Below are 25,137 nucleotides of genomic sequence, written 5' to 3' on the forward strand. Positions count from 1 at the left end.
CATACATAATTGCTGGTTAGTGCTGCTGAAACTCAATCTGAGCAGTACAATGGAAGGGATTTAGTTGTGAAAGGGTGAGAAACAATATTCTGAGGCTCCAATTTGACACACGTACTGACATTTTGTAAACAGCAGCTAAGCAATAGTGTGGCTCCCATGAGAAATGGGCAGAGTAAAGCCTACCAAGCAGTGCAGACAGTTGTAGTCTAGCAGCATTCAGCGAGTGTAATTTAATTAGTGTTGATCATGACTCCAGATGATTGTGATTTGATCAGGAATAATTTAGTGCTTAACAGCCTCTTACATGCATTGAGTACATGTGGGAAGGTAAAGTAAGTTGCATAAATTAATGTGCCGTACTCATGTGTTCTTGTGCCTGTTAGATATACCTTCCAAGGATGCAGTTATTTTAATCTCTGAAGGACGGTGCATCAAACATGTTTGCTTTTGAATTTTCGTGTGCACTATCTGGTAGCTTTTGTGTCATTAGGGATGACTGCCACCACTTAGAATATTTATCTACCTGTCATACAGTCACAATAGCCCCAGGTCATACTGATGCTTTCATTGTTAATTGGTGTTATTAAAATGCACCACTGAGTTCTAGTCTGGGGAATTATTGACTTTTCTAACTGAATATACTGATATACATGTGAGTAACGAATGTGACAACAAAATACAATTATGTAGTGTTTCATGTTTAAAATTGGCCCAAAATGCTCAGCTGAGCTTGAAGAGGAAACAGAAAGGGTGTAGAAGGAGTGACCAAGAGCTTGCTCAAGCTATGAATTATAAGGTGAATTTTAAAGGATGGGAGGGAGATAGGAGACAGAGAGCTTAACTGGCCTTGGGAGAGAATTCCAAAATATGGAGCCTAGGAATAAAGGTATGGTTACTGAAGGGTTGAAGGGATGCTCAAGATAACTAAGAAATAGAAAATATGGGAGGGGGAATGTTGTTTCAGGGTTAAAATAGGTTTCAGAGAAAGGCACAATGAAGCATGAAGGGATTTAAATTAAAGATTAGAATTTGAAATTAAATGCTGGATTGGGGACCAATGTAGAACAGTGAGTAAAGGGTGATGGTAAGGGATAGCATGGTGACAGTAGAGTTTCTGATTAGTTGAAGTTCACAGCTTGTTGATGATAAGAGGACCAATAAGAGAATTTGAAGTAATTGACTCTGAAGGTAAAAATGGCAAATTAAAATTTCAGTAGTATATTTTACTGCGGTAAGAGCCAAAGGAGAGGCAAAGGTGGGTGATATCCCTGAGGTCAGGGGTGAAGGTGGATGAAGCTACTTGCAGTGAGTTCACCTCCCAGAAAAGGTTTATCCCGGATGTTACCTTCTGTAACATAAGGAACTGGGTGTGGACATCATTGTATCAAAGAATCATTGTATCTGGAGAGATACGCATTATTTTTTGTTGCATTTATTCAGCAAATCTTTGTTTTGCTACTGGCTGCCTCATTCAACATACCATCAGTGTGTTTTTCCACACTGTCATTGTGCATGATTGATATATTGCAGTTCATTATTAAACACATTACATTCCTCTCACACACACACACACATGTTCTGGACTAACATTGAGCTGTTACGTTACAACAAGGGGTTGCATACTTCCAGTGATCTGAGATAAGATGGAGTATGAGATTTTATACCCTCAGATCATAAACTAATCAGAAGTGACAATGTCATGTGCCTGTAACTTCAAGGTATACTGACATACTGACTGTGAGACGCGACACAATGTTCCCCTTTTTCTAAAGATGCAAACTTATTTCAGACATTAATGACTGTACCTTGACACATGTTATCAATTTGATAATTATCTAATCAGATAAAACTGAGTTTCAAAGGCTAGAATTTCAGACTTTAAACTATTCATCCTGAATTGGCAATCGCAAACCCATCTGGAGAGATACGCATTGTTTTTTGTTGCATTTATTCAGCAAATTTTCTATTGGCTGCTTCATTCAACATTATCACAGAAATACCATCAGTGTGTTTTTCCACACTGTCTTTGTGCATGATTGGTGTGCTGTTCATTGATCTGAGCTGCCTTCTCTTTCTTTGCAATGTAAGACTGTGATCAGCAAGAATTTGATCTGGGCTGGTTTTATATTTGCAAAACATTTGTTGATATTTGGATTTCGATTTATGATGCAAATACTATGCCAAGTTCGCAGTATTTAGAGTGTTCTCGCTTTCATTTTTCCTTTGCCTATGGAGAACAATGTCCTGAGTCCCACAATGGATTTCCAGTTGGTTGCTGGTGAAGGGTGCTCACACTACTGATAAATTATGCTAGGGTGAGAATCCCTTCTGAACTGGTTTTGCACGAATTTGCAACACTGCAGTGTGAACATGTTCCTTGATCCTTGACACTTATTGATTATTGAGTTACGTTCTATTAGACCTTTTGAGTGCATTCTGGAGTGACAACGTGCTGGGGGTCACTCCTGTCATAGTCCACATCTTTAAATAGTTTGCCAATACATTGTGGCCCATTGTCAGACATGAACCATTCCATGATATCAATAAACTGAAAATTGTACTTTGTGTCAGTAAATCAAAACAGAAATGGAAGCACTGGAATTAGGTCTGTTGCTGATTTTGTCCAAAGGATGGAACACCATGTGGATGTAGTGGCTCACTTTGCTGCTGAGGTTGATACATTTGATGTACCTCAAGTGCATTGATATGCTGTTGAATCCTTGGGGACCATTGATTCATTTGTGTCATGTGTGGTCTGATCAGCACAGTAGGTGTAGTTTGAATCTCATGAATAGTGACTATATATTGGGCTGTGTACATACTGGTAAGTCCTGCCACTGCTAGCCCATTGGTATCTATCAGGTAGAGGGATTTTGGGAAGCCAAAATAAGCTTACATAGCGACACTGCAGTGTGATTTTGCCAATGTACAAAATTGGTGATCAGTTATAAGCTGTGAGATAGTCTCTTGTCAGTTGTACTGTGGAATGCTGCTTGCTGAGGACATGTCTTTCTGAATAAAGAGTGAGAAGGTGTTGGCACTAGTTACCATGGTGATTTGAGATTTCAGAATGTGTTCTCCTGCCTTTTCCGGATATGTGATATTAATGGATGTAAAAATTCCTGATTGGCTTATCCTATCAAGCAGAGGCTGGAAGAGCACTGCAAGCCAGGCAGCATCAGGAGGTGGAGAAATCAACATTACGGGTATAATCCTTCTTCAGGAATGGAGGTGGGGTAGGGGGAGCTACAGATAAAGAGTGGGAGGGGATGGGAGGGTTTTGGGTGGGGTGCAGGGTAGAGTGATGAGGTAGTGATAGGAGAATACAGGTAGTGGCTACAACTTGGTTGGTCGATGGAGGGATGAATCCGGTTGGTAGTTGGAAGGAAGGGTTGATATGTGGAATGGAAAGGAGGAGGTGAGGCTGGAAAGGGAGTCAGGCGATGGGTGGCAAGATTATTTGAAATTGGAGAACTCATTGTTGAGTCCTCCAGGGTGTAGACTGCCTTGATGTCACATGCTATATATTTATCAAGAAAAGTTGGATGGCTTTTGAGTTGGTGTGTCAAATCGAATTGGCTACAAATTACATTGATTTGGTCCACTTTGCTGATCATTGCAATATTATTGACTTGTCACTATGGCTCCTCACCTCTCGTAATCTGCCATTGGTATGACCTTTATTCTTACCAAAAGATCCTTACTGAAGTCTAATTGGTGTAGAGGTGATGACTAACTCAGCGATCCTTTCATATAGTGGTTTCTTTGAGAAAGTCATACTCAGGCATTTTATGATGGCTCTTCTGTCAAACTATCCAGTAGACTCTTGAGTTGTTGTCTGTTTTATATGAGTTGGAATCTGTTAATCCTGAAGCTCGGGCAGCACGGTGGCTCAGTGGTTAGCACTGCTGCCTCACAGCACCAGGGACTCGGGTTTGATTCCAGCTTCGGGCAACTGTCGGTGTGGAGTTTGCACATTCCCCCCGTGTCTGCGTGGGTTTCCTCCGGGTGCTCCGGTTTCCTCCCACAGTCCAAAGAAGTGCACACCAGATGAATTGACCATGCTGAATTGCCCATAGTCTTAGGTGCATTAGTCAGAGGGAAGTGGATCTGGGTGGGTTACTCTTCGGAGGGTCGGTGTGGACTTGTTGGGCTGAAGGGCCTGTTTCCACACTGTAGGGAATCTAATCTAATTTAATCTAATTTGTACATTGTGCATGTCTTTGCAAACTGTCTAGACTGTTTCTGAATGTTTCTCATTGTCCATGCAAAAATCAGATATGTTAGTCCTCTGAAACCCCTCCTTGGTGAAGGCAAGCAAGATTTTCACAGCTCTTTTCTCATGAACATCTATATTGCTTGATTTGAATACAACTGAATGTAAAATGCAACTGAATGCATTGTTTGAGCAGTTGTAATTCAGTCAACATATCAGTGGAAGTCCATTCCAAAAAGAAGTTTCTGCTACCCATGATTGATTAAAAATATTTAATTATATCTTTAAGTCCTGTGTCTTTGACTTGTGCCAATGTTGATTAAATGCAATTACTTTCTTAATGACAAAGACTGTATAGCTGGGTTCTGAAAGATTTTGTTATTTGTTCATTAATTGCAAAGAACAGATCATGCAGAGCTCCTGCCTGGCCTTAAGTCCTAACTCAAAAGTGCCTCTAGTTTTTGTTTTTAGTTTGAGTTGAAGCAATCTTAGAAATTTATCTTATGTTGAAACAGCTTACATTCCAATCAAATGAAATTATCTCTGTTTTCTTGAAGATTATTGCCCTCTCTGCAGATCTGTACAGTTGTCTATATTCTAAGAAACAGATGCTGTTGAAGGGGGAGTAACTTTTCCATTTGTCTGAATTTTTTTGTTGACCAGTTGGACTTCAAATAGCTCTCCAAATATCAAGCATCAAGATATTGGAATTTTTTGTAAGCAATCAACTCACCATGAATTGAGTTTACCTCCAGGAAGGTACTTAACGATGTGGCAATGGTTATGTTAACCTCCTGTAACGTATGGAAGTGGTCTTGAAGGATTGAAAAATGATTATTACAGCTAACTATTATACGCAAACATGACATTCCTCTCCACCTTTGTGTCTGTGTTCATGTTCCAACAAAGAAGCATGTTTCCAGCAGAGTGTCATGATTCCCATGATGTAAGGTTAGACTGAGCGTGAGATCTTTTAATCCCTCAGGTCACATACTATGATGCAGTGTTGATATAAGCATGTCTCTTAAAATTAAACTTACTTACTGATCATGAAACATCATACAACCTATTCAGGTGGTTGCTGAAGCAGGTTCTATCACTGTGGTAATGTTGAAGGTGACAGTGTCATTGAGGGGGTAATGACACTAAGTGATATCACTGAAACACACGGGGGAACTTCTTTTGGCTGTGTCAGTTTGGTCGAGTTTCATGGAGGATGTGTTTCCACGAGGACTTGCACGATATCTTACCGTACCCATTAACTACCTCTCCCACTCCATAGTGCCCCCTTGCCTGATTTCAGCCCCATCCTACCTGCTTTTCCTGGAAGAACTTGCCACTCACTGGATAGACCAGTATCACTGGCATCTGAACCATCTTTAAGAGACCACTATGCTCTTGGACAAGTGTTGACATTTGGGCCATGCCCCTCACTGGCTATATAATGGCACAAGACCACCCTGCCCATAGCACATAGGCAGCATGGCTGACATTTTTCTAGCACATAAAACCCATTTCTCCCATCCTAATATTCAGCGAAAGCAAACGCAAAGAAAACCAATAGAGGCTGCAGTCTTCTCCCTCAACATGACCGGAAAGCCAGCACATGGACCAATGACTGTGTTACATTCCACCATTATTAGCTGCACCCAGCCAGTATCTACTGGAACCAGGTGTCAGCCCGTGCAGCTAAGCTCTGACAAGCACATGGAGAACTTCCTTTTCCCATTGATCTTGTCCTCCTCTCCTCCTTTCTCTCAGTTCCTCAGCATGCAGCATGTCACCTCATTGCCTGCTCCAGTTGTGCAGAGCACAGCATGCCTGTCTGGACTATACTGGAGAGCTCTTCCCAGATTGGTCAAAACAGTGGAAGCTCATCTCCTGCAGCCCTACACTGTGCTCCACCATGGCCCCGCTCAAAGCATGGTAGCATTGTCTCCGTGCTTCACAGTTATCCTAAGGCATGATCTCAATGACGAATCCTTATCTATTCAGTAACTAACCTTGTAAAACCCTTGGACCCTAAATTGCAGCAGGCACATGAGTGCTCGGGGATGTAGGAATTGTGAAAACTTGGTCATCAATCAGTTGGAACCCTTCCTGAGGATGAGTTCCGCAGCATTGTGTCAAAGCCCTCTCAGTGCTGCTATGCAATCAATGGCACCCTGTATCTCGGGGATACCAGCTATGTTTCTGAATCCAACTGCCCGGGCTGCAGCACTGACCTTGTCATCGGGAAACAAAATGAACTGTTGTGACCTTGCATACATGGCATTGGTCACTGTCCTGATGGATTTGTACGGCCTAATGCATCCTGAGGATCCCCTTGGCTGTGAGCCCTGGTGTTACCCAGCCTTGGTGCTGGTCTGCTGCTCTTCCTCGACTTGCCGTCAGTCCTGGCACTCTGGTATCTGCCTTGATTTTCTCAGGAAGGCAGCTACAGAGACCAACATTCCTCTAGAGGCTGAGTGCATGGCTCTTGCTAGCAATGATCTCTCTTGGGAACATAAAGAACAAAGCAGGTTGTTGGCTGTCAGAACGGTCAGTGATGGCAGACCCTGCAGATGAGGGCTGTGCACATTCCTCCAAACAGTGCACTCTGGTAATAAGGGTCATGCCTCCATCATTCATTCAGCTTCAGCCTCAGCATGTGCACCAACATCTCTTCCTAGACTGAGAAATAAATATATTACAGCACTCAGTAGAGTTCATCATAATATTTACATGACAGAGGGTGAAGTGGTCCAACAGCACCCTTGCAGGTGAGACAGTTATGGTCGCTTTTGGTCAGCTTTTGCCTCTTTTAAGATCATTGCTGGTCATCTTTGCATCATTGAGGTGCGAATGTTCAGTTTGCAGGATCTCAATGACACAATGCACGTTGAACAGCATTTCAATCTTAAGTGTGATCACTCTGCACGCAATGCAAATGGGCAATGAGATGATTGCAAATGAAATGTAACTGCAGTTTTGCAAGTGCACGCTTCAATACCCCAGTCTACAGCAGACATAGATCCTATGCTTCCACTCATTTAATGGACACTAACTCTGACCATTGTCCCAGCTGTTTCTAGTTGTAGTTATGTCTAACTCAGAAAAGAATGGTGTAGAACACAGCTCATGGTAAATACCATCAGGACTGGGCTCTGCCTGGTTGCCAGCCACCTTCCTAGAACCTTTGTGTTTTCTTTTACTTTGTACTGTTCCAACAGTCCATTTCCACACTTCTCCCATTATTCAAACTTTGCTTCCAACTTTCCTCCTTGTTTCCTGAGATCCAAAGCTTCCAAATGTTCATGGAGACCCTGCACACTTCCCTTGTGTAGGACACAGTGGTGGTTACTGCCAATGATCCCCCCACCTTCCAGTAGCCTTCCATGCCCTTTGATGTTCTACCTACACTGTTACACCATGCTCCCTCCCAACATCATTGTCATTGTCCCCACCTCAACACAAGTCTCTGTTTCCCTTCCTACTGTCTTGATTGCTCCATACCCTTTTAGCAATAAGCCTACTTTTTGCTCGTACAGAACATCTTTGCAACCTGCCCCCGCGATGAGCGCTCTGACCTCCAGGAATATGTTTGCCCCAGACCTCTGATCGACTTCCATGAACAGCCCCTGGACATGATTAACCAGACTTTTGACCTGTATCCTTGTACCCTGTCCTGATTGACATAGTTCTCCTGACTGCTTGTGGTAGTCCTACAGCAGTGACCATTGCTTACTCCTGACTGTAGTTGGATGTATTCTCTGACGATCCCTTAATACAGACCATATCACAAGCTTTTCTCCAGTAATTCCATCTATTGTGTATGCTAGTCTCTCAGGCTGACAGCAACTTCAGTGAGCTGTTTATCCACGGAACCTCTCCATAACAGAAACCCTCTGGGCAGAACCTTATACAGGCATGAACGAGCTGGGCTATGGTGAGAAATGCAGCAGAATCACACAGGAAATCTAGCGAGGCATTCCTCAATGTTGGAGTAACTCATTGCATCGTTTGACTAAGTTCTAGGTGTTTAGGCAAGGTTCTCACTAGATAGCGTCGAGAAACTTGTCAATAGCCTTGTTAACTGCACATCATACTGCCTGAGATGCAGCATCGTATCCTTCCAGCAAACTAGATGCTGAAAATTCTCAACACAGAAGTCAGAAAGGGACTTGATGACGTCAGTTCAATACTGGCAATGATGAATCTCCATATTAGTCACTGTATGACACCATTGCAGAGCATGTTAAGTTGCCATCGGGGGTCAGGACAGTATACAGATTGTACCCATGACTAAAGGCAAAGAGAGACCCTTACTGACAGCTACCCATGCACTACTCCCCCCACCTCCACTCCCACCACCACCACGTTGAGAACCACCTTCACATATTTTCCAACATGGCCATTTGGTTGAATAAATATATAGAATGTTTTCTATGCAGGCAGCTGGCAAATGCTGTAGTAGTTAGATTGAGGTCTTTGGTGTACTCTACAACAAGATGGCTCCCCAACTCCAAACATATCCCTACCGCTAAACCTGACAAGTAGGCACGAAGAGGACAAGTGGACATCCCTGAGATGCAGCCTGGTCCAGTGTACTTGCAGTAGCCTTTCACTGCTAGTTGCAGATGTATCTTGCAATACAATTCTGTACTTCCTAAATGCTGCAATTGATTTGGAAAGGTGCTATGAGGATCCTGAGGGGATGGCAATTTTTGAATGCCACTGTCGATGGCAACTTAACATGCTCTGCAATGGTGTCATACAGTGACTAATATGGAGATTCATCATTGCCAGTATTGAACTGACGTCATCAAGTCCCTTTCTGACTTCTGTGTTGAGAATTTTCAGCATCTAGTTTGCTGGAAGGATACGATGCTGCATCTCAGGCAGTATGATGTGCAGTTAACAAGGCTATTGACAAGTTTCTCGACGCTATCTAGTGAGAACCTTGCCTAAACACCTAGAACTTAGTCAAACGATGCAATGAGTTACTCCAACATTGAGGAATGCCTCGCTAGATTTCCTGTGTGATTCTGCTGCATTTCTCACCATAGCCCAGCTCGTTCATGCCTGTATAAGGTTCTGCCCAGAGGGTTTCTGTTATGGAGAGGTTCCGTGGATAAACAGCTCACTGAAGTTGCTGTCAGCCTGAGAGACTAGCATACACAATAGATGGAATTACTGGAGAAAAGCTTGTGATATGGTCTGTAGACAATGCCTAATATTTATCTCGATGAATCTGTGGTTCATCCAGGATGTTGAACAATGGAAGGATTGATAGCCATTAGAACAGAGAGCTTTTCAAAATAAATAGATTTCCTCCTCAAATATTTTAAAATGTTTCTATTCCTAGTCTCATATAACTGTTTTCCCTTCACTCATCTTGCATCATGCTGAGGTTTTTTGCTCTTTTGGGGAGAATGGGGGTGACATGCTATAAAATTTAATGCTTTCCTTGATATTTTGTCTTAGGAAGGGTAATGGTATCAACTGAGATCAATGCTCCCTGACTTATAATTGAGTATTTTTTGCTTTAACTGAAGATTTTCTTTTCCTGTGCTATGGGTGTTTATATATCATTTATTTCTCAATGTGAAAGCAATGGGCTCTGATCTTTGTCAATACTGAATAACTTAATTTATAATAAATAGCAATTTAATAAGTAAAATGTGTGCACACAGTAAATCACACCAGATACTGTGAAATAAATTAAATATTTTATATTGCATTATTGGGTATGTGAGATGACATAAACTGCAAACACTTGTGTGTGTGACTTTTTGGTCTAGGATAAAAGGCATACTATGCTAGACCACCTGTTAAAACTGCAGTGTTATTAATTCCAAATATACACACTTTATCTGTTGTTCAAAAAGGATCAAAATATCATGACTATTTAAGCAATGCACTTTAAATATTTTGCAGTGAAATATTCAGCAGCGTTATTTGCATGGGAATATAAGTCTGAGAAGAATGAACTACTTTGCTTTGTCCAGTAACTATTGTCTTATTATGAACAGGTGATTTTCTAGCTTTCATTGGTGTGCTGCCCCAAATGCTTGAGCTACTACATTTAGCAGTTAGCTTAGCATATTTTATCTCTAGTTTGACCATAGGCTACAATTTGCAATACAGACAGTGGGATCCAGACACATTAAACAGCAAATGACAAAGTGCAGATAATGCCTCATACAGGAAAATGCTGCTCTTGCAGATCTGTTTGAAAACTTCCTAAGATTTGAAAGTACACTACCTTTTTTTTCTCTCTCCCATTTTAGTGGCTTTTCATGGCCTCCCTCTAAAAATCAAGAAGGAACCACAGAGTCCCTGTTCTGAGCTGAGTACTGCCTGCAGCCATGAGCAACCTTTCAAGTTTAGTTATGGGGAAAAGTGCCTGTATAATGTCAGGTAAGAGATTTCAGTTGCAAACATGTAATCCTTGTTGTATGTATTATTGTTTCTGGCTGTAATGTATGATTTGCATAGAATTTCATAGAACAGTAGAAACAGGCTATTCGGTTCATCGAGTCCATACCGATTCGCCAAAGAGCTTGCCACCCAGACTCACCACCACCCCCCACCCCATCCCCATAATCCTGCATTTCCCATGGCTGATCCACCTCGCTTGCACATTCCTGGATACAATAGACAATTTAGCACAGCCAATCCACCCAACCTGCACATCATTGGACTGTGGGAGGAAACTGGATCAGCCAGAGGAAACCCTCAAGACTAGGGGAGGATGTGCAAACTCCAAACAGATAATCGCCCAAGGGTGGAATTGAACCTGGGTCCCTGGCGCTGTGAGGCAGCAGTGCTAGCGACTGGGCCACTATGATACTGAGTCATGTTTTATTCTCCTGAAAGATAAAATAGTTCCCTGAATATTGCGCTTCTCCACCTTTAGTCATATAAACTGCTGCTTGTTATTATACAATTACTTTTTTTTACTGCATGCTCCTACTTCCTCTGTTCTTAACACAGTACTTCATTACCTATCTGCTATAACGTGCATCATAGGAGAGTGTTGTGTCCTACTATAGTGAAAAATGACCCAGCCAGGTTTATGTTGCCACTTTTGTACCATAAGCTGAATACATACTTTCCTGGCCTGATCAGCTTGGCCCAGTACAGCAAGTAAAATAGATTTAAAGTAGATGAGAGGGGTATGAATTGTACGTGACTTATCATGTCCACTAATTTGGCAGAGTTTTAATGATTGTCGTGGAATTAAGGTATTTTCTTAGTTTGCCATCTATCATTAAGGCCAATGTAATCCCTTACAAGGGAATATTGCATGCAAACTGCAAGACAACATCCACCATTGTATTTGTATGAGTTAAATATTCTCAGTTTATCATCAAAAGAAAACCACACACAAGAGGAGTGAAATTCTAGTTAAGTGCTCCTGAAAAGGATAAAGGCACCATTCACTTGAGTGAAGGAGTTTTTAAAAAATATATGGCAGAGATTTATGGTAATAGGCGTTTTGGTGTCAAAAAGCTCCAGAAAGGCCCAAAATGGCATCCAATGTGCATGCACACACTTAGGAAGTCATAAAGTCATACAGCACAGAAACAGATCCTTCAGTCCAACTGGTCCATACAGAGCATTATCCCAAGCTAAACTAGTCCCACCTGCCTCCTCCTGGTCCATATCTTTCCTATTCATGTATTATCTGAGTTTTTAAAAAACTTTGTAACTGCACCCACATCCACCACTTCTTCGGGAAGTTCATTCCACACACATACCAACCTTTGTGTAAAAATTTGCCCCTCTTGTCTTTTTAAAATCTCTCTCCTCTCTCCCTAAAAATATGCCTCCTAGTCTTGAAATCCCCATCCCAAGGAAAAGTCACCTTCCATTAACCCTATCTATACCCCTCGTGATTTTCTAAAACTCTATAAGGTCATCTCTCCACCTCCTATGCTCCAGTGAAAAAAATGTCCCAGCCTATTCAGCCTTTATAACTCAAACCTTCCATACCTGGCAACATTCTGGTAAATCTCTTCTGAATCTTCTTTGGCTTAATAATATCCTTCCTATAACAGGGCAACCAGAACCACTTCTGGTACAAATGGTGTCCAATAACATATTGGTAGAAAGCAGGTCATGGGCACTAGGTAAATCATGATATCAGGTGATTGGCTTGCACATGCGTTCAATGGCGGAGTTTAAATGGATTATTAGCTGCAAACAAGTTAGTTGCTAATTATTGCGCTGGTTGTTCTAGTATTTTCTAGAACTCTGTAAAGTTGTTAATATCTACACAGAATGGTTTGGCAGGTATTGCACAACTTTGTCCTGATGTCAAGGATTCTGCACAAACCAATTACCTATAGACACGGGTATTCCACTTGGAATGCAGCATGACTCAGAAAACAAGAAGAGATCACACCGACTGGGAAAGCTGTTGGAAGAGTGAGGAAGGGTTTGGGATGAAAGGCTCTCAGTAGGAGGCCATATCCCATAATATTGAGGGAATGATTCTGCTATCTAAAACTCAGAGAGGAACAGTGTGTGTGCACTGAAGTAAATGGATGCACATTGAAAACTGCCATCAGCTGCTGTGATAGCAATAACTTCAATGTGGGTAAAGGTCACATTACCACTAGTTGTGAAGGTAACAGTGACCATGAACATTTCAGCATAAGGCACCTTCTAGGCTGAAACTGAAAATATTTGCAACTGCCCACACATGTGGAAAAGAGGTCAGTAAGGCTCTTTATTCAGAGTGCTGATTGTATTTCATTGTCACTTGGCAGAGACAAGTACAAAGAACATGTTGTAGTTTCACTAGAATCGAAGATACCCACATGATGCAGGGAACATGACTGCATGTTCCATCATTTTGCAGATGTCAATTCTGAGAGGTGAAATAATTTAGTGGCTAGCACTGCTACCTCACAGCACCAGGGACCAGGGTTTGATTGCACCCTTGGGTGACTGTCTGCGTGGAATTTGAACATTCTCCCTGTTTCTGCCTGGGTTTCCACCAGGTGCTCCGTTTCCTCCCACAGTCTGAAGATGGACAGGTTAGGTGGATTGGTCATGCTAAATTACCTATAGGGATGTGTAGATTGGTGGATTAGCCAGGAATGCAGTAGGCAGATGGGATGCTCTTCGGAATGTCACTGCGGACTCGATGGGCTGAATGGCCTGCTTCCACACTGTACAATCCTATTTCCCCATTTCGCAATCCCATCTGTTCATTTGGACACAAAGCAAAAATAAAAGCAAACACAACGTAAACATTTCAAGCCAAATTTATAAATGACAGCATTCCACATTCCTTATAAAGCCAATTAATCATTTTCTTAATTTCCTTAGTACCACTTTAGTGGTTCCATTGCCTGTACCAGTGCTCCTATGCACTGCTAACCCAAGGGCTGCAGCCTGATCAGTGCAATGCTGTTACCTTTTACTGGGGGAGGCTGCAGATGGTTTTGCAGAAAGCTCTTAAGCAATTCTCAGCCTCGAAGGCCCAGTGTCAGAATGCACAAATTTGTCATGGCAACAGTGGTCTCACTGGTTGACAAGCAATACAGAAAGCAATGGAAGACTGATAACGGTAGGAAAACAAAAATGATCATCCTGAGAGAATATAGCAAGTTCGTGCACTATGAAATCTTTGCCATTCCCCTGGGATGGTGCCTCAGTAATCCATTCGAGGACAGATTGCTGCACCACATGACTTCAGACGGAGCATGCACTAAATTACTCCAATATTGATTGCTCTCTGCTTATGTTTGAGTTCTCCAATTTCAAATAACCCTCCTTCCCATCCCCTGACTCCCTTCCCAGCCCCTCCCCCTCCCTTCCACTGCTCCCTGCCACCAACCAGATTCACTCCTCCCATCGACCAACCAGGTCATACCCTCTACCTGTCTTCACCTCTCCCCACTTCACCACCCTGCCCCCACCACCCCCTTTATTTGCAGCTCCCCCTATACCCACCCCCAGTCCTGAAGAAGGGTTTCACTCGAAACGTTGACTTCTCCACATCTTGATGCTGCCTAGTTTGCTGTTTTCTTCCAGCCTCCAGCCTGTCTACTTTGGATTCCAGCATTTGCAGTTCTTGTTTTGTCTCTAACTATGTTTCTAAAAAAACAGTCACATTGGTCAACAGATGCTGCTTTGTGGTTAGGTCCACAAGTGTGTTTTGTGGATTTAGCTACCGCTTCCATGCTGAGAAGGCAGGGCTTTAGGCTCCATGCAAACCACTGCATCCCAAGTTGGTGCTACATTCCTTTAGGCTCCTTGGTAGTGACAGTAGGCTGTCTAACAAGCCAGCCAATGCACCAAGCATTTCATCATGCATACTAACCAGCTTTCTCCTGTAGTCCACTATATCCAAGTACTTTATAAGAGTCCTAGGCAGCAGACTCTGTCTGTGACTTCACCCTGCACCAAGGTGATACCTGTGCCATTGTCCCCTGTCATGGCTTCCTGTGATCTGTGTTTGACATTCCACCAGGTTATTGTATTGCCTCTCTTGTGATCCTCTAAATTACCCAATAAATTACAATTGCATCAAGTGACAGAGCTGGGTGTACTATAGGGGCAGTTTTTGGATATCTGAAGGAAGAAAAACACAATGATGTCATGGAGTCATAGAGTCATAGAGATGTACAGCATGGAAACAGACCCTTCAGTCCAACCCATCCATGCCGACCAGATATCCCAACCCAATCTAGTCCCACCTGCCAGCACCCGGCCCATATCCCTCCAAACCCTTCCTATTCATATACCCATCCAAATGCCTCTTAAATGTTGCAATTGTACCAGCCTCCACCACATCCTCTGGCAGCTCATTCCATACACGTACCACCCTCTGCATGAAAAAGTTGTCCCTTAGGGCTCTTTTATATCTTCCCCCTCTCACCCTAAACCTATGCCCTCTAGTTCTGGACTCCCTGACCCCAGGGAAAAGACTTTGTCTATTTATCCTATCCATGCCCCTCATAATTTTATAAACCTCTATAAGGTCACCCCTCAGCCTCCAACACTCCAGGGAAAACAGCCCCAACCTGTGCAGCCTCTCCCTCTAGCTCAGATCCTCCAACCCTGGCAACATCCTTGTAAGTCTTTTCTGAACCCTTTCAAGTTTCACAACATCTTTCCGATAGGAAGGAGACCAGAGTTGCACGCTATATTCCAACAGTGGCCTAACCAATGTCCTGTACAGCCGCAACATGACCTCCCAACTCCTGTACTCAATACTCTGACCAATAAAGGAAAGCATACCAAATGCCACCTTCACTATCCTATTTACCTGCGACTCCACTTTCAAGGAGCTATGAACCTGCATTCCAAGGTCTCTTTGTTCAGCAACACTCCCTAGGACCTTATCATTAAGTATATAAGTCCTGCTAAGATTTGCTTTCCCAAAATGCAGCACCTCGCATTTATCTGAATTAAACTCCATCTGCCACTTCTCAGCCCATTCGCCCATCTGATCCAGATCCTGTCGTAATCTGAGGTAACCCTCTTCGCTGTCCACTACATCTTCAATTTTGGTGTCACCAGCAAACTTACTAACTTTACCTCTTTTGCTCGCATCCAAATCATTTATGTAAATGACAAAAAGTAGAGGGCCCAGCACCGACCCTTGTGGCACTCCACTGGTCAGAGGCCTCCAATCTGAAAAACAACCCTCCACCACCACCCTCTGTCTTCTACCTTTGAGCCAGTTCTGCATGCAAATGGCTAGTTCTCCCTGTATTCCATGAGATCTAACCTTGCTAATCAGTCTCCCAGGGGAACCTCGTCGAACGCCTTACTGAAGTCCATATAGATCACATCTGCTGCTCTGCCCTCATCAATCTTTTTGTTACTCCTTCAAAAACCTCAATCAAGTTTGTGAGACATGATTTCCCATGCACAAAGCCATGCTGACTATCCCTAATCAGTCCTTGCCTTTCCAAATACATGTACATCCTGTCCCTCAGGATTCCTCCAACAACTTGCCCACCACTGAGGTCAGGCTCACTGGTCTATAGTTCCCTGGCTTGTCTTTACTGCCCTTCTTAAACAGTGGCGCCACATTTGCCAACCTCCAGTCTTCCGGCACCTCACCTATGACTATCAATGATACAAATATCTCAGCAAGAGGCCCAGCAATCACTTTTCTAGCTTCCCACAGAGTTCTCGGGTACACCTGATCAGGTCCTGGGAATTTATCCACTTTTAACCGTTTCAAAACATCCAGCACTTCCTCCTCTGTAATCTGGACATTTTTCAAGATGTCACCATCTATTTCCTTACAGTCTATATCTTTCATATCCTTTTCCACAGTAAATACTGATGCAAAATATTCATTTAGTATCTCCCCCATTTTCTGTGGCTCCACACAAAGGCCACTTTGCTGATCTTTGAGGGGCCCTATTCTCTCCCTAATTACCCTTTTGTCCTTAATATATTTGTAAATACCCTTTGGATTCTCCTTAATTCTATTTGCCAAAGCTATCTCATGTCCCATTTTTACCCTCCCGATTTCCCTCTTAAGTATACTCCTACTTTCTTTATACTCTTCTAAGGATTCACTCGATTTATCCTGTCTATACCTGACATATGCTTCCTTCTTTTTCTTAACCAAACCCTCAATTTATTTAGTCATCCAGCATTTCCTATACCTACCGGCCTTCCCTTTCACCCTGACAGGAATATACTTTCTCTGGATTCTTGTTATCTCATTTCTGAATGCTTCCCATTTTCCAGCCATCCCTTTATCTGCGAACATCTGCCTCCAATCAGCTTTCGAAAGTTCTTGCCTAATACCATCAAAATTGGCCTTTCTCCAATTTAGAACTTCAACTTTTAGATCTGGTCTATCCTCTTCCATCACTATTTTAAAACAAATAGAATTATGGTAGCTGGCCCCAAAGTGCTCCCCCACTGACACCTCAGTCACCTGCCCTGCCTTATTTCCAAAGAGTAGGTCAAGTTTTGTACCTTCTCTAGTAGGTACATCCACATACTGAATCAGAAAGTTGTCTTGTACACACTTAAGAAATTCCTCTCCATCTAAACCTTTAACACTATGGCAGTCCCAGTCGATGTTTAGAAAGTTAAAATATTGTCATTTTATAATATCTTCAGGGGGGATTGTGAAATGAGAATAAAATGGGTGTGAGAAGGATAGTAAAGACATATGGATATTGTCAACGTACATGGGTTGTACCAACTCTGGTCATAGCCTCAGTCATTGTTGCTCAGTGATTGTAAGCACTGTCACTCAACGGGAATAAGGATATACAGCTGTCCCATGCCAGTTTACCCCTGCCAATTCCAGTTTTCTGCTATTTTATCCTGAGAGAGGGCAACATTGAGTGTTGTGCAGTTTTGAGGTATGGCAGTTATGGTTGAAAATCATGCATTCCATGAGGTATGAATGAGAATCTTACAGCACTATGAAGTGTGTGTGTGTGGTATCTCTCAGAATGTTAATTGAGAATCCTGATGGATGTTATGTTTGTGATGGACAGGGTTCTGATACATTGAAGAGTTGTTGAAGCTAGTGAGATGGTTGGTGGGAAATACATTCACTGACCTTGGATAATCATGTGGTCATTGAACTCAATATAGCACAGGATCCCAGGTTCTCGGAGTTTCACTCCTGGCATTGAACCACCACCAAACCCCTTCTCCAGCCTCCATGACTATCTGTTCCTGCTGCCTTTTGACTGTCAGGATGGTCTGCTTTCCACTTTGGGAGAAACAAGATATTTCTCATCTCCTTCCTTACATTCGCTAAGTACACTGCTGCAACTCCTGTAAACTTCAGAGCGTGCTGTCAGCCATGGTATACCATTCTTCTGTTTCCTTCCACATCACAGTGACTTGCAAGAAGATTTGCACCACCTGCACATCACCTTCCACCTTCCTTTATGACATCCAGGTTGCCTTGTGCTAGCCTCTCATGAAGTAAAGTTTTATGGTGAAGAACGCAACAACTCAACGGCATAGTTAGATTTGACTGGAAATGATTGTAATCAGCAAGCAGCACAAAGTCGGCATGCAGTCTACATCAAGTTGAACCTCAAAACCAGTGCCTGTACTGGAAGCTGTTTAATTTAGCCTTGACAGAATTCATGTCCTCGTTGATGTCCTGTTCAAACCTTTGAGCTCCTCAGGAATTCATACTCAGCCTCATTAATTTAATCAGTCGATCCCAATGAGTAAACATTTTGATACCCAAGAAGTCAAAACTGTCAGGAAGTCTTCAGAGCTCTGAAGACCCATGCGCTTTCAAGCCCATTGTGGAAGTAGAATGAGGTGCTGATACAACAGGCCAAATCCTATATGACTTGGAATAGAGTTTGATCTGACGAAGTGGGGATGGGGCCATTTGAATGGGAGAGGGACAGAGATCACTAGAAGGGGATGAAAATTTGGCTGGCCTGCTGAATCCAGAGAGAAGTCAGGCACCTGAGGAGGAGGCAGAAATAAAGGTTTTTTGATTGGTATTTAGAGGCCTGGAAAGAGTTCATCAGTTTCCTTGGTAAGAGAGTCAGGGTTAGGGGTTACTAAGGTCTCCTCCCACGGCCCACGTTCAGGTGGATTGGCCATGCTAATGAAGAATTTCCCTGTAGTATCCAGGGATGTGCAGTTTAAGTGGGTTAACCATGGTAAAAAACCCCATGCGGGGTTATAGGGATAGGGTGGGGGCATGGTGGGTTTGGGCAATTAGGCTCTTTGGTGAGTCTTTGCAGATTTGGTGGGCTAAATGGCCGCTTTCTGCACTGTAGGTATCCTACGATTCCACCTGATCAAAGGTGGATCAGAAACCAGATGGGGGGGTTGGTAGAGAGGTGCCCAGCTTTGAAGGTTCTTCAGGCAGGCATCTGGATTCAGGAGGTAGGTATAAAGTCACTTCATCAAGTGTAAATCTTCCAAACCCTTGCCTTGTTTGAGCTGGTTGCAGGTAATAGGGAGTGCAAAGGGACTTGGGAGCCCTAGTCCAGGATTCTCTAAAGGTTGTGTAGGTAGTTGGAATTTTTAGGTGGATTTGGTAGTTAGGAGGGCAAATACAATGTTGGTATCTATTTCGAGAGGGCTAGAATATAAAAGCAGGGATGTACTTCTGGAGATTTACAAAGCTCTGGTCAAACAACATTTAGAATATTGTGAGTAATTTTGGGGCCCATTTCTCAGGAAGGATTTACTGTTCCTGGACTTGGTCCAGGGGAGGTTCCTGATAATGATGCCAGGAGTGTAACGTTTAACATATGAGGACTGTTTGAGGACTTTGGGTCCATATTCAATGGAGTTTAGAAGGATGAGGGGGAACCCAATTGAAACTAACAGAATACTCAACAGTCTGGACAGAGTAGACATTGGGAAGATGTTACCATTGGCAGGAGAGACTAAGAGCCGAGGGTACAGTCATAGAGTAAAGAGAAGACCTTTCAGAATGGAGATAAGGAGAAACTTCTACAGCCAGAGAGTGGTGAATCTATGGAATTCATTGCCACAGATAGCCATGGAAACCCAGGCATTGAATATATTTTTGGCAGAGATAGAGAGTTTCTTGATTGTTACAGAGATCAAAGGTTATAGTGAGAAGATGGAGGAAGGAGGTTGAAAACTTGTCAGCCAGGATTGAATTGCGGTGCAGACCCGATGACCTGAATGGCCTAATTTCTGCTCCTATGTCTTATGGTTTTATGGTGATGGATTTGAAGTCTGAAACAATCTTAGGTAATGCACGCTTTGCAATGAGATTGGTTCAGAAAGGTTTTTCACCATTATCGGTCCATCTTTTGTTAAAGATCTGAGAGGAGAGGTAATGAAGCAATCAATCTTTCACATTTAGTTAGTATATTTCTAACTCCTAATGGATGTTGCTGCCGTTGTCAAGACAGCTCCAAGTCTACGTCCAGTGGCAACAAGCATTCAAACTTTTCATGGATTTCCCAGGCTATCAGTCTTCCGAACTCTCTGACTGATTTAGTTTACACATTAGTGTTTTAGGGCATCAGTGTACTTTTGCCATCCTAAAGGCAGTGCCATAACAGAAGACTGTTGGTGTGGGCGATAATTTCAGTACAGATTTCCAGGCAGGCCTGTTGATGTGCATGAATTCCTTTTAAATGCTTAAAACAGATTGTCACATGTGAGGTTTTGTGTTAGATGTTATCCTGTAAAGGGATTGGCTTCCCCTTGCATTTCAGTATGTGAGGAAAGTGATGCATATTAGCCGTTCTCCCTCCATCCATCCCAGAGCCCAAACCTGGTTAAGACAATCATTTGATATTATAGATAGTAGTCTTCAAATATTGGCACAGAGGAAAGCACATTTTGTTTTCTAATCTCTTGATTTATTTGTGGGCTTGTTTCTGTTTCTGTAGTGCCTACGATCAGAAGCCACCCGCAGGATTGAAACCCTCTAACCCGCCAACCCCATCCAGCACACCAGTCTCCCCCTTGCACCATGGGTCACCTAATCCTACAGCAACTCCCAAACCGGACCGAAGTTTTCCAGCTCATCTGCCTACCACCCAGCCCATTCCAGAGAATGCCTATCCAATGGATCCTAGGTCAGCAAGTACACTTAGTTATTTCCTTTATTGATTCAGATATGATAAGTGTTTGCTGAATTCATCCATTAGTATCTTCTAAATCAAGCTGGAGACATGGAAGTCCTGAGTGTACAGTCAGGAGGAATTCCATGTTAATTGCTTTCTTGTGGGAGCATTGTCACATGTTAGTGTGGGATGGCTGCTGTCTGCATTTAAAGCTGCTGACAGCCCAAGATAGATGGACCTAGAACTGTACTGGGTTTATATAGAAATATCGGCAGTGAGATTGCTTTCAGCATAGTAGTATGAATTGGTAACAGTGGCCTGCTTAACACCTTGAGGATTTTTCTTTCACTAACTTCAGTGGAAAGGAGGAGCAAATGGGGTCACTTCTGCCTGTTCAAAGTCATGGCCTCAGGCCAGTTCCACCCTCAGGTTTTTCAGATCATTGGTAAGTTCACTGCATAGTATTCATCATTCAAATATATGGCATTCTTGGAAATTGTTATGTTAGATTTTACTTGTTCTCTCAACTACAAGTGAATGATAAATATGTGGGAATGATTGCAAAGTGGGAGTTCAAGGAATTCAGATGAAGCCAAAAAACTGCAAGGCAAATCTGGAGCTGTTTATACTTCATATCAATCCCCAAGAATCTATTACAACCTTGAATGATTCCACAGGACTGTCACTTTTTACATGTGTTATAAGAGTATCCTTTTTGGGTTCCCAGTAAGTGTTTCTGGGGTGAAAGGCTATGTGCTGAGAGTGCAAGTCATGAAATCAACTCTGTCACAGCTTCAGTCTGCTTTGAGACATTGTTCATCCTAGCAGAAGCTCTCAATATCAACACTGTCAAAGTAAGCTGTTGTGTTGTTGATGTGTGATGACATTAATGTTGAACAATGAATGCCAGTAATGTAATTACCTTGAGTTTATTATGCTGTAACTTGCTGTTTATAAATCAAGAAACAAACAAAATTTGGAGCGAGGAAAGGTTATTTGCCCATTAAATCTAATGTAATTATTCACTGATGTGCATTTCCTCCTCACCCCACCAGTGTGCTTTACTTTAAGGAGCACTTTGTTTTCTCCTACTTTGTTGTAAAATGAAGTAATGTTAATGCAATCTCTGTAGCCTTCAATTCTCTTTCTCCATGCCTAAATAATTTTTCCATCATCTGCAGTTACTTCAGAGTTCAATAAAATGACTAAAGGTCATGTGAGCTTCCAGTATGCCCCTTTTGATGGAAATCTATTCAGTAACAAATATATTGCTAACAAGTTTGTTGCATCATACATTTGGATATTATTCCCTGAGAAATTAATTTATCTATTTAAAAAAAAAATTCTCTGGGGGTTCTGCACAGTATATACAGAATGAATGTTATGTGGAAACCTAGTGCCCTCCTTCTAGTCTTGTAGATATTCACTTAAAGATGTACATGTATAAAATACCAATGGTTTGCCATTATTGTCAAAAATATGCACCCCCTCTCCTGTTATAAAACTCAGTTAATTCTTTGCTTCTATCGTGGTGTCTCAAACTAAGCTTCTGATTTTTACTTTTCAGTTAAATCCTTTGCCCTTGAATGTAATTGGATCTTTACTGTGGTGTTCAGTTTTTACAATCCATATCAGTGTTGGACAATTAGTAAGGACAATGATGAAGCATACTTCAATTTTCACTAAACTTTCCTACTCTGTATCACTTTCAGATTCCGGCGTCAGCTCTCGGAGCCGTGCCATTCGTTCCCACCTCCACATGGGCTGCCCAGGGAAGGTCGTCCGATGTACCAGAGGCAGTTGTCTGAGCCCAACATCCCTTTTCCCCCTCAGGGCTTCAAACAGGAATATCATGATCCAGTCTATGAACATGCCACCATGATTAGTGGGCCCACAAACCAGAGTTTTCCACAGCCGATGATGATTAAGCAAGAGCCACGGGATTACACATATGATTCAGGTTAGTGGTCTTTGGAGTACCAATGTACAAAATAAGATCCAAGATAATAGCATCAATGAAACAAATCATCTTCAGCTGCAGCTTATTGAATAACTGGCTTCTCCTATTACGCTGAAGGGATGGCTACTGGTCATTCACAGGCCCTGTGGAGCCTCAACTGGAGTGCATTATCTGATGTGCTTGCACTTGTAAAGTGCTATGGGTTCACATTTCTAGTGTTCCCTTTGTGGAAGTGGCCGGTGACATTGTGGTTATTAAGGATAAACCCATTCATCTCTATGAGCGGTTGCTTTATCACAGTTGTGTAGTGGCCATGCAGGAAGGCCTTGCTTTTCTCTATTTTCTCCCAATTCTTTATGTTTAATAAGTGCAGTTCTTCCTTAATAAAGTAACTCCTTAAAGTAATCTAATCATAACCCTAAAGTAAACTAAGATTTTTTAAAAACATTTGCTCTATACAACCAGTGTCTTTTGACTTTAATGCTTAGTTTTAGCGTGAGCTTAAATGTATCTATATATGCATGAATGCATCTATCCATCCTTTGAACTGCCTATCATATATTACAACTCTTGCACATGATGCACATCATCATATTGTTCTGACATCACTTCTGTATAACACTTCCTTCTTCATATTTATTAGTTAAAGAAAGCTAGTTGTCGGGAATTTAATTTAGCCCCCCTCAAACGAAAAATCGCAGTTGTGTGCTTACTCATAATACTGCTTTAAAGAAAAATCAAAAAGGAACCACAGATATATAGCACCTTTCACAACCATGATACCCCTAAGTGCTTCATAGCTAATGAGCAGCTTATTTGAAGTTCAGTTGCTCATATAACTTGTGGAAAATAAAGTAGTAATTTGTAGCAGCATCAAGGCCCTATAAACTGCTGTGAGATGTAACAAAATTTTTTTTTCTGAGGTTGTTGCTTGGTTAAATGTTACCACAACATCTGAGGAACATCTCTATTGTTCTTCAAATACATAGGGATCTTTTACATCTTTCCTAAAGGGAACTGTGGACTTTAGTAAATTTGCCATCCAAAAGATTATGCTTTCTCCGTACCATGCTGAACGAGGTGTTTGACTGAATTATTTGTACAACTTGTGGATTGGGGCTTGAGTCCATTCCCTCTGATTCAGAGAGGAGAGAGCCGCCATTGAGCTGTTATACTCATTCATTTAGATTTTAGATCATTACTGTGTGGTTTTCTCAATTTACAAATATTTTGTCCCTGTTGTGTTGCTGATATATGTTATTGCTGCAAAAATTGGAACAAAGCCTTAATTATCTGCACCTTTTATATTCCAGTGTAGTATTTGCTCAGAGAACATAGAATTGTTACATTAAACAATGTTTTGAAATTCTGTTTAAATTATTATTTATAAGGGCCAGGTTTAAAAATATGCATTTCCATCGACACAGTCTCATTAGATGCATAATTTAAGACAAATCTCTTTTACTGCACAATTTGATTGGTCCTTGTGATCATTAAATTTTTGTCATTGATCCTGAAAGTATCTTTCCATTAGTTGTTATTCCCTACTAATGTCTTTTCATTGGTCACAGCTAATGCAGTGCCTATTATGTTACAGCTCTGCTTCCATGATGAGCTGTATTCACTCCCGTCCTAATTGCCTGCTCAGTCTCCTTGTTCTCAGACTGAATGCATTCATTACAGTTCTCTGTGCTACATCTTGACTTAGGGTCGCAGGTTGTGTCTCAATTCCCAACACATTTGTCCTGTCAGGACGCAACAAAACCACTTAATGCTTTCCTCATTAAGCTGAACCTCAATTCCTACAGACTTTTAAAAAACACAACATACCCATTGAAGCCAATAGTAATCTGGCATCTAGCCTCATTATTATCCCAGCTTTCTCCATCCCTATGCCAAGTAGACCCTTGGGTGATCCAACCTGGCAAGTCAAATGCCCATGCCATACTCTGAATATTCTGATCAAGATATCAATACAGGTATATGAAGAACAAACATCCTGCCGTAGAACAACTCAGTCTTGGTTCAAACCACGATTCACTTGGGTGCAACATAGCAAATTACACTGAATTTTAATATAAAATGCTACCAAATGTATTTGTTGTGCAGGTATACTGTTCTCTGTATTAGCATAAAAATAAAACGAATCATCAAATTCTGAAGTGAACAATTGTTAAGGGATCTTGTAACTATATACATTCAGGAAGAAAAGCTAGATGAAATAGGCATACATTTGTGATATTTGAATGTATTTATGGCAAATGTTTTAAAATGAATGGACTTCAAAGACAAACAAATTTGACATTAATTTCAGTGTTAGCCTGTATTGTAGTACCTCAGTTTTTCCAGGAATTTATTGTTGCAGTGATGATAGTGCTTTGTATTTCTATTTGTACATTAGATAATGTGTTCATGTGAAGTAGACCCTCAGAATTAAT

General features: G+C 41.8%; 1 protein-coding gene across 5 annotated transcripts in view; it reads left to right on the forward strand.

The window, feature by feature from the left end:
• etv1 (ETS variant transcription factor 1) overlaps positions 1 to 25,137 on the forward strand; it is a 146,349-nt gene that overhangs the window by 56,012 nt on the left and 65,200 nt on the right. For 4 of the 5 annotated variants that reach the window (XM_072575386.1, XM_072575383.1, XM_072575385.1 and 1 more), the window contains 3 exons: positions 10,489 to 10,618; positions 20,563 to 20,751; positions 22,452 to 22,699. In XM_072575386.1, coding sequence (XP_072431487.1) covers positions 10,489 to 10,618; positions 20,563 to 20,751; positions 22,452 to 22,699 — 567 coding nt within the window. The remainder of the gene's footprint in view (positions 1 to 10,488; positions 10,619 to 20,562; positions 20,752 to 22,451; positions 22,700 to 25,137) is intronic. The other variant, XM_072575388.1, reaches the window with a different exon arrangement.

Source organism: Chiloscyllium punctatum, chromosome 8, assembly GCF_047496795.1.
Source record: "Chiloscyllium punctatum isolate Juve2018m chromosome 8, sChiPun1.3, whole genome shotgun sequence".
Classification (NCBI taxonomy): domain Eukaryota; kingdom Metazoa; phylum Chordata; class Chondrichthyes; order Orectolobiformes; family Hemiscylliidae; genus Chiloscyllium; species Chiloscyllium punctatum.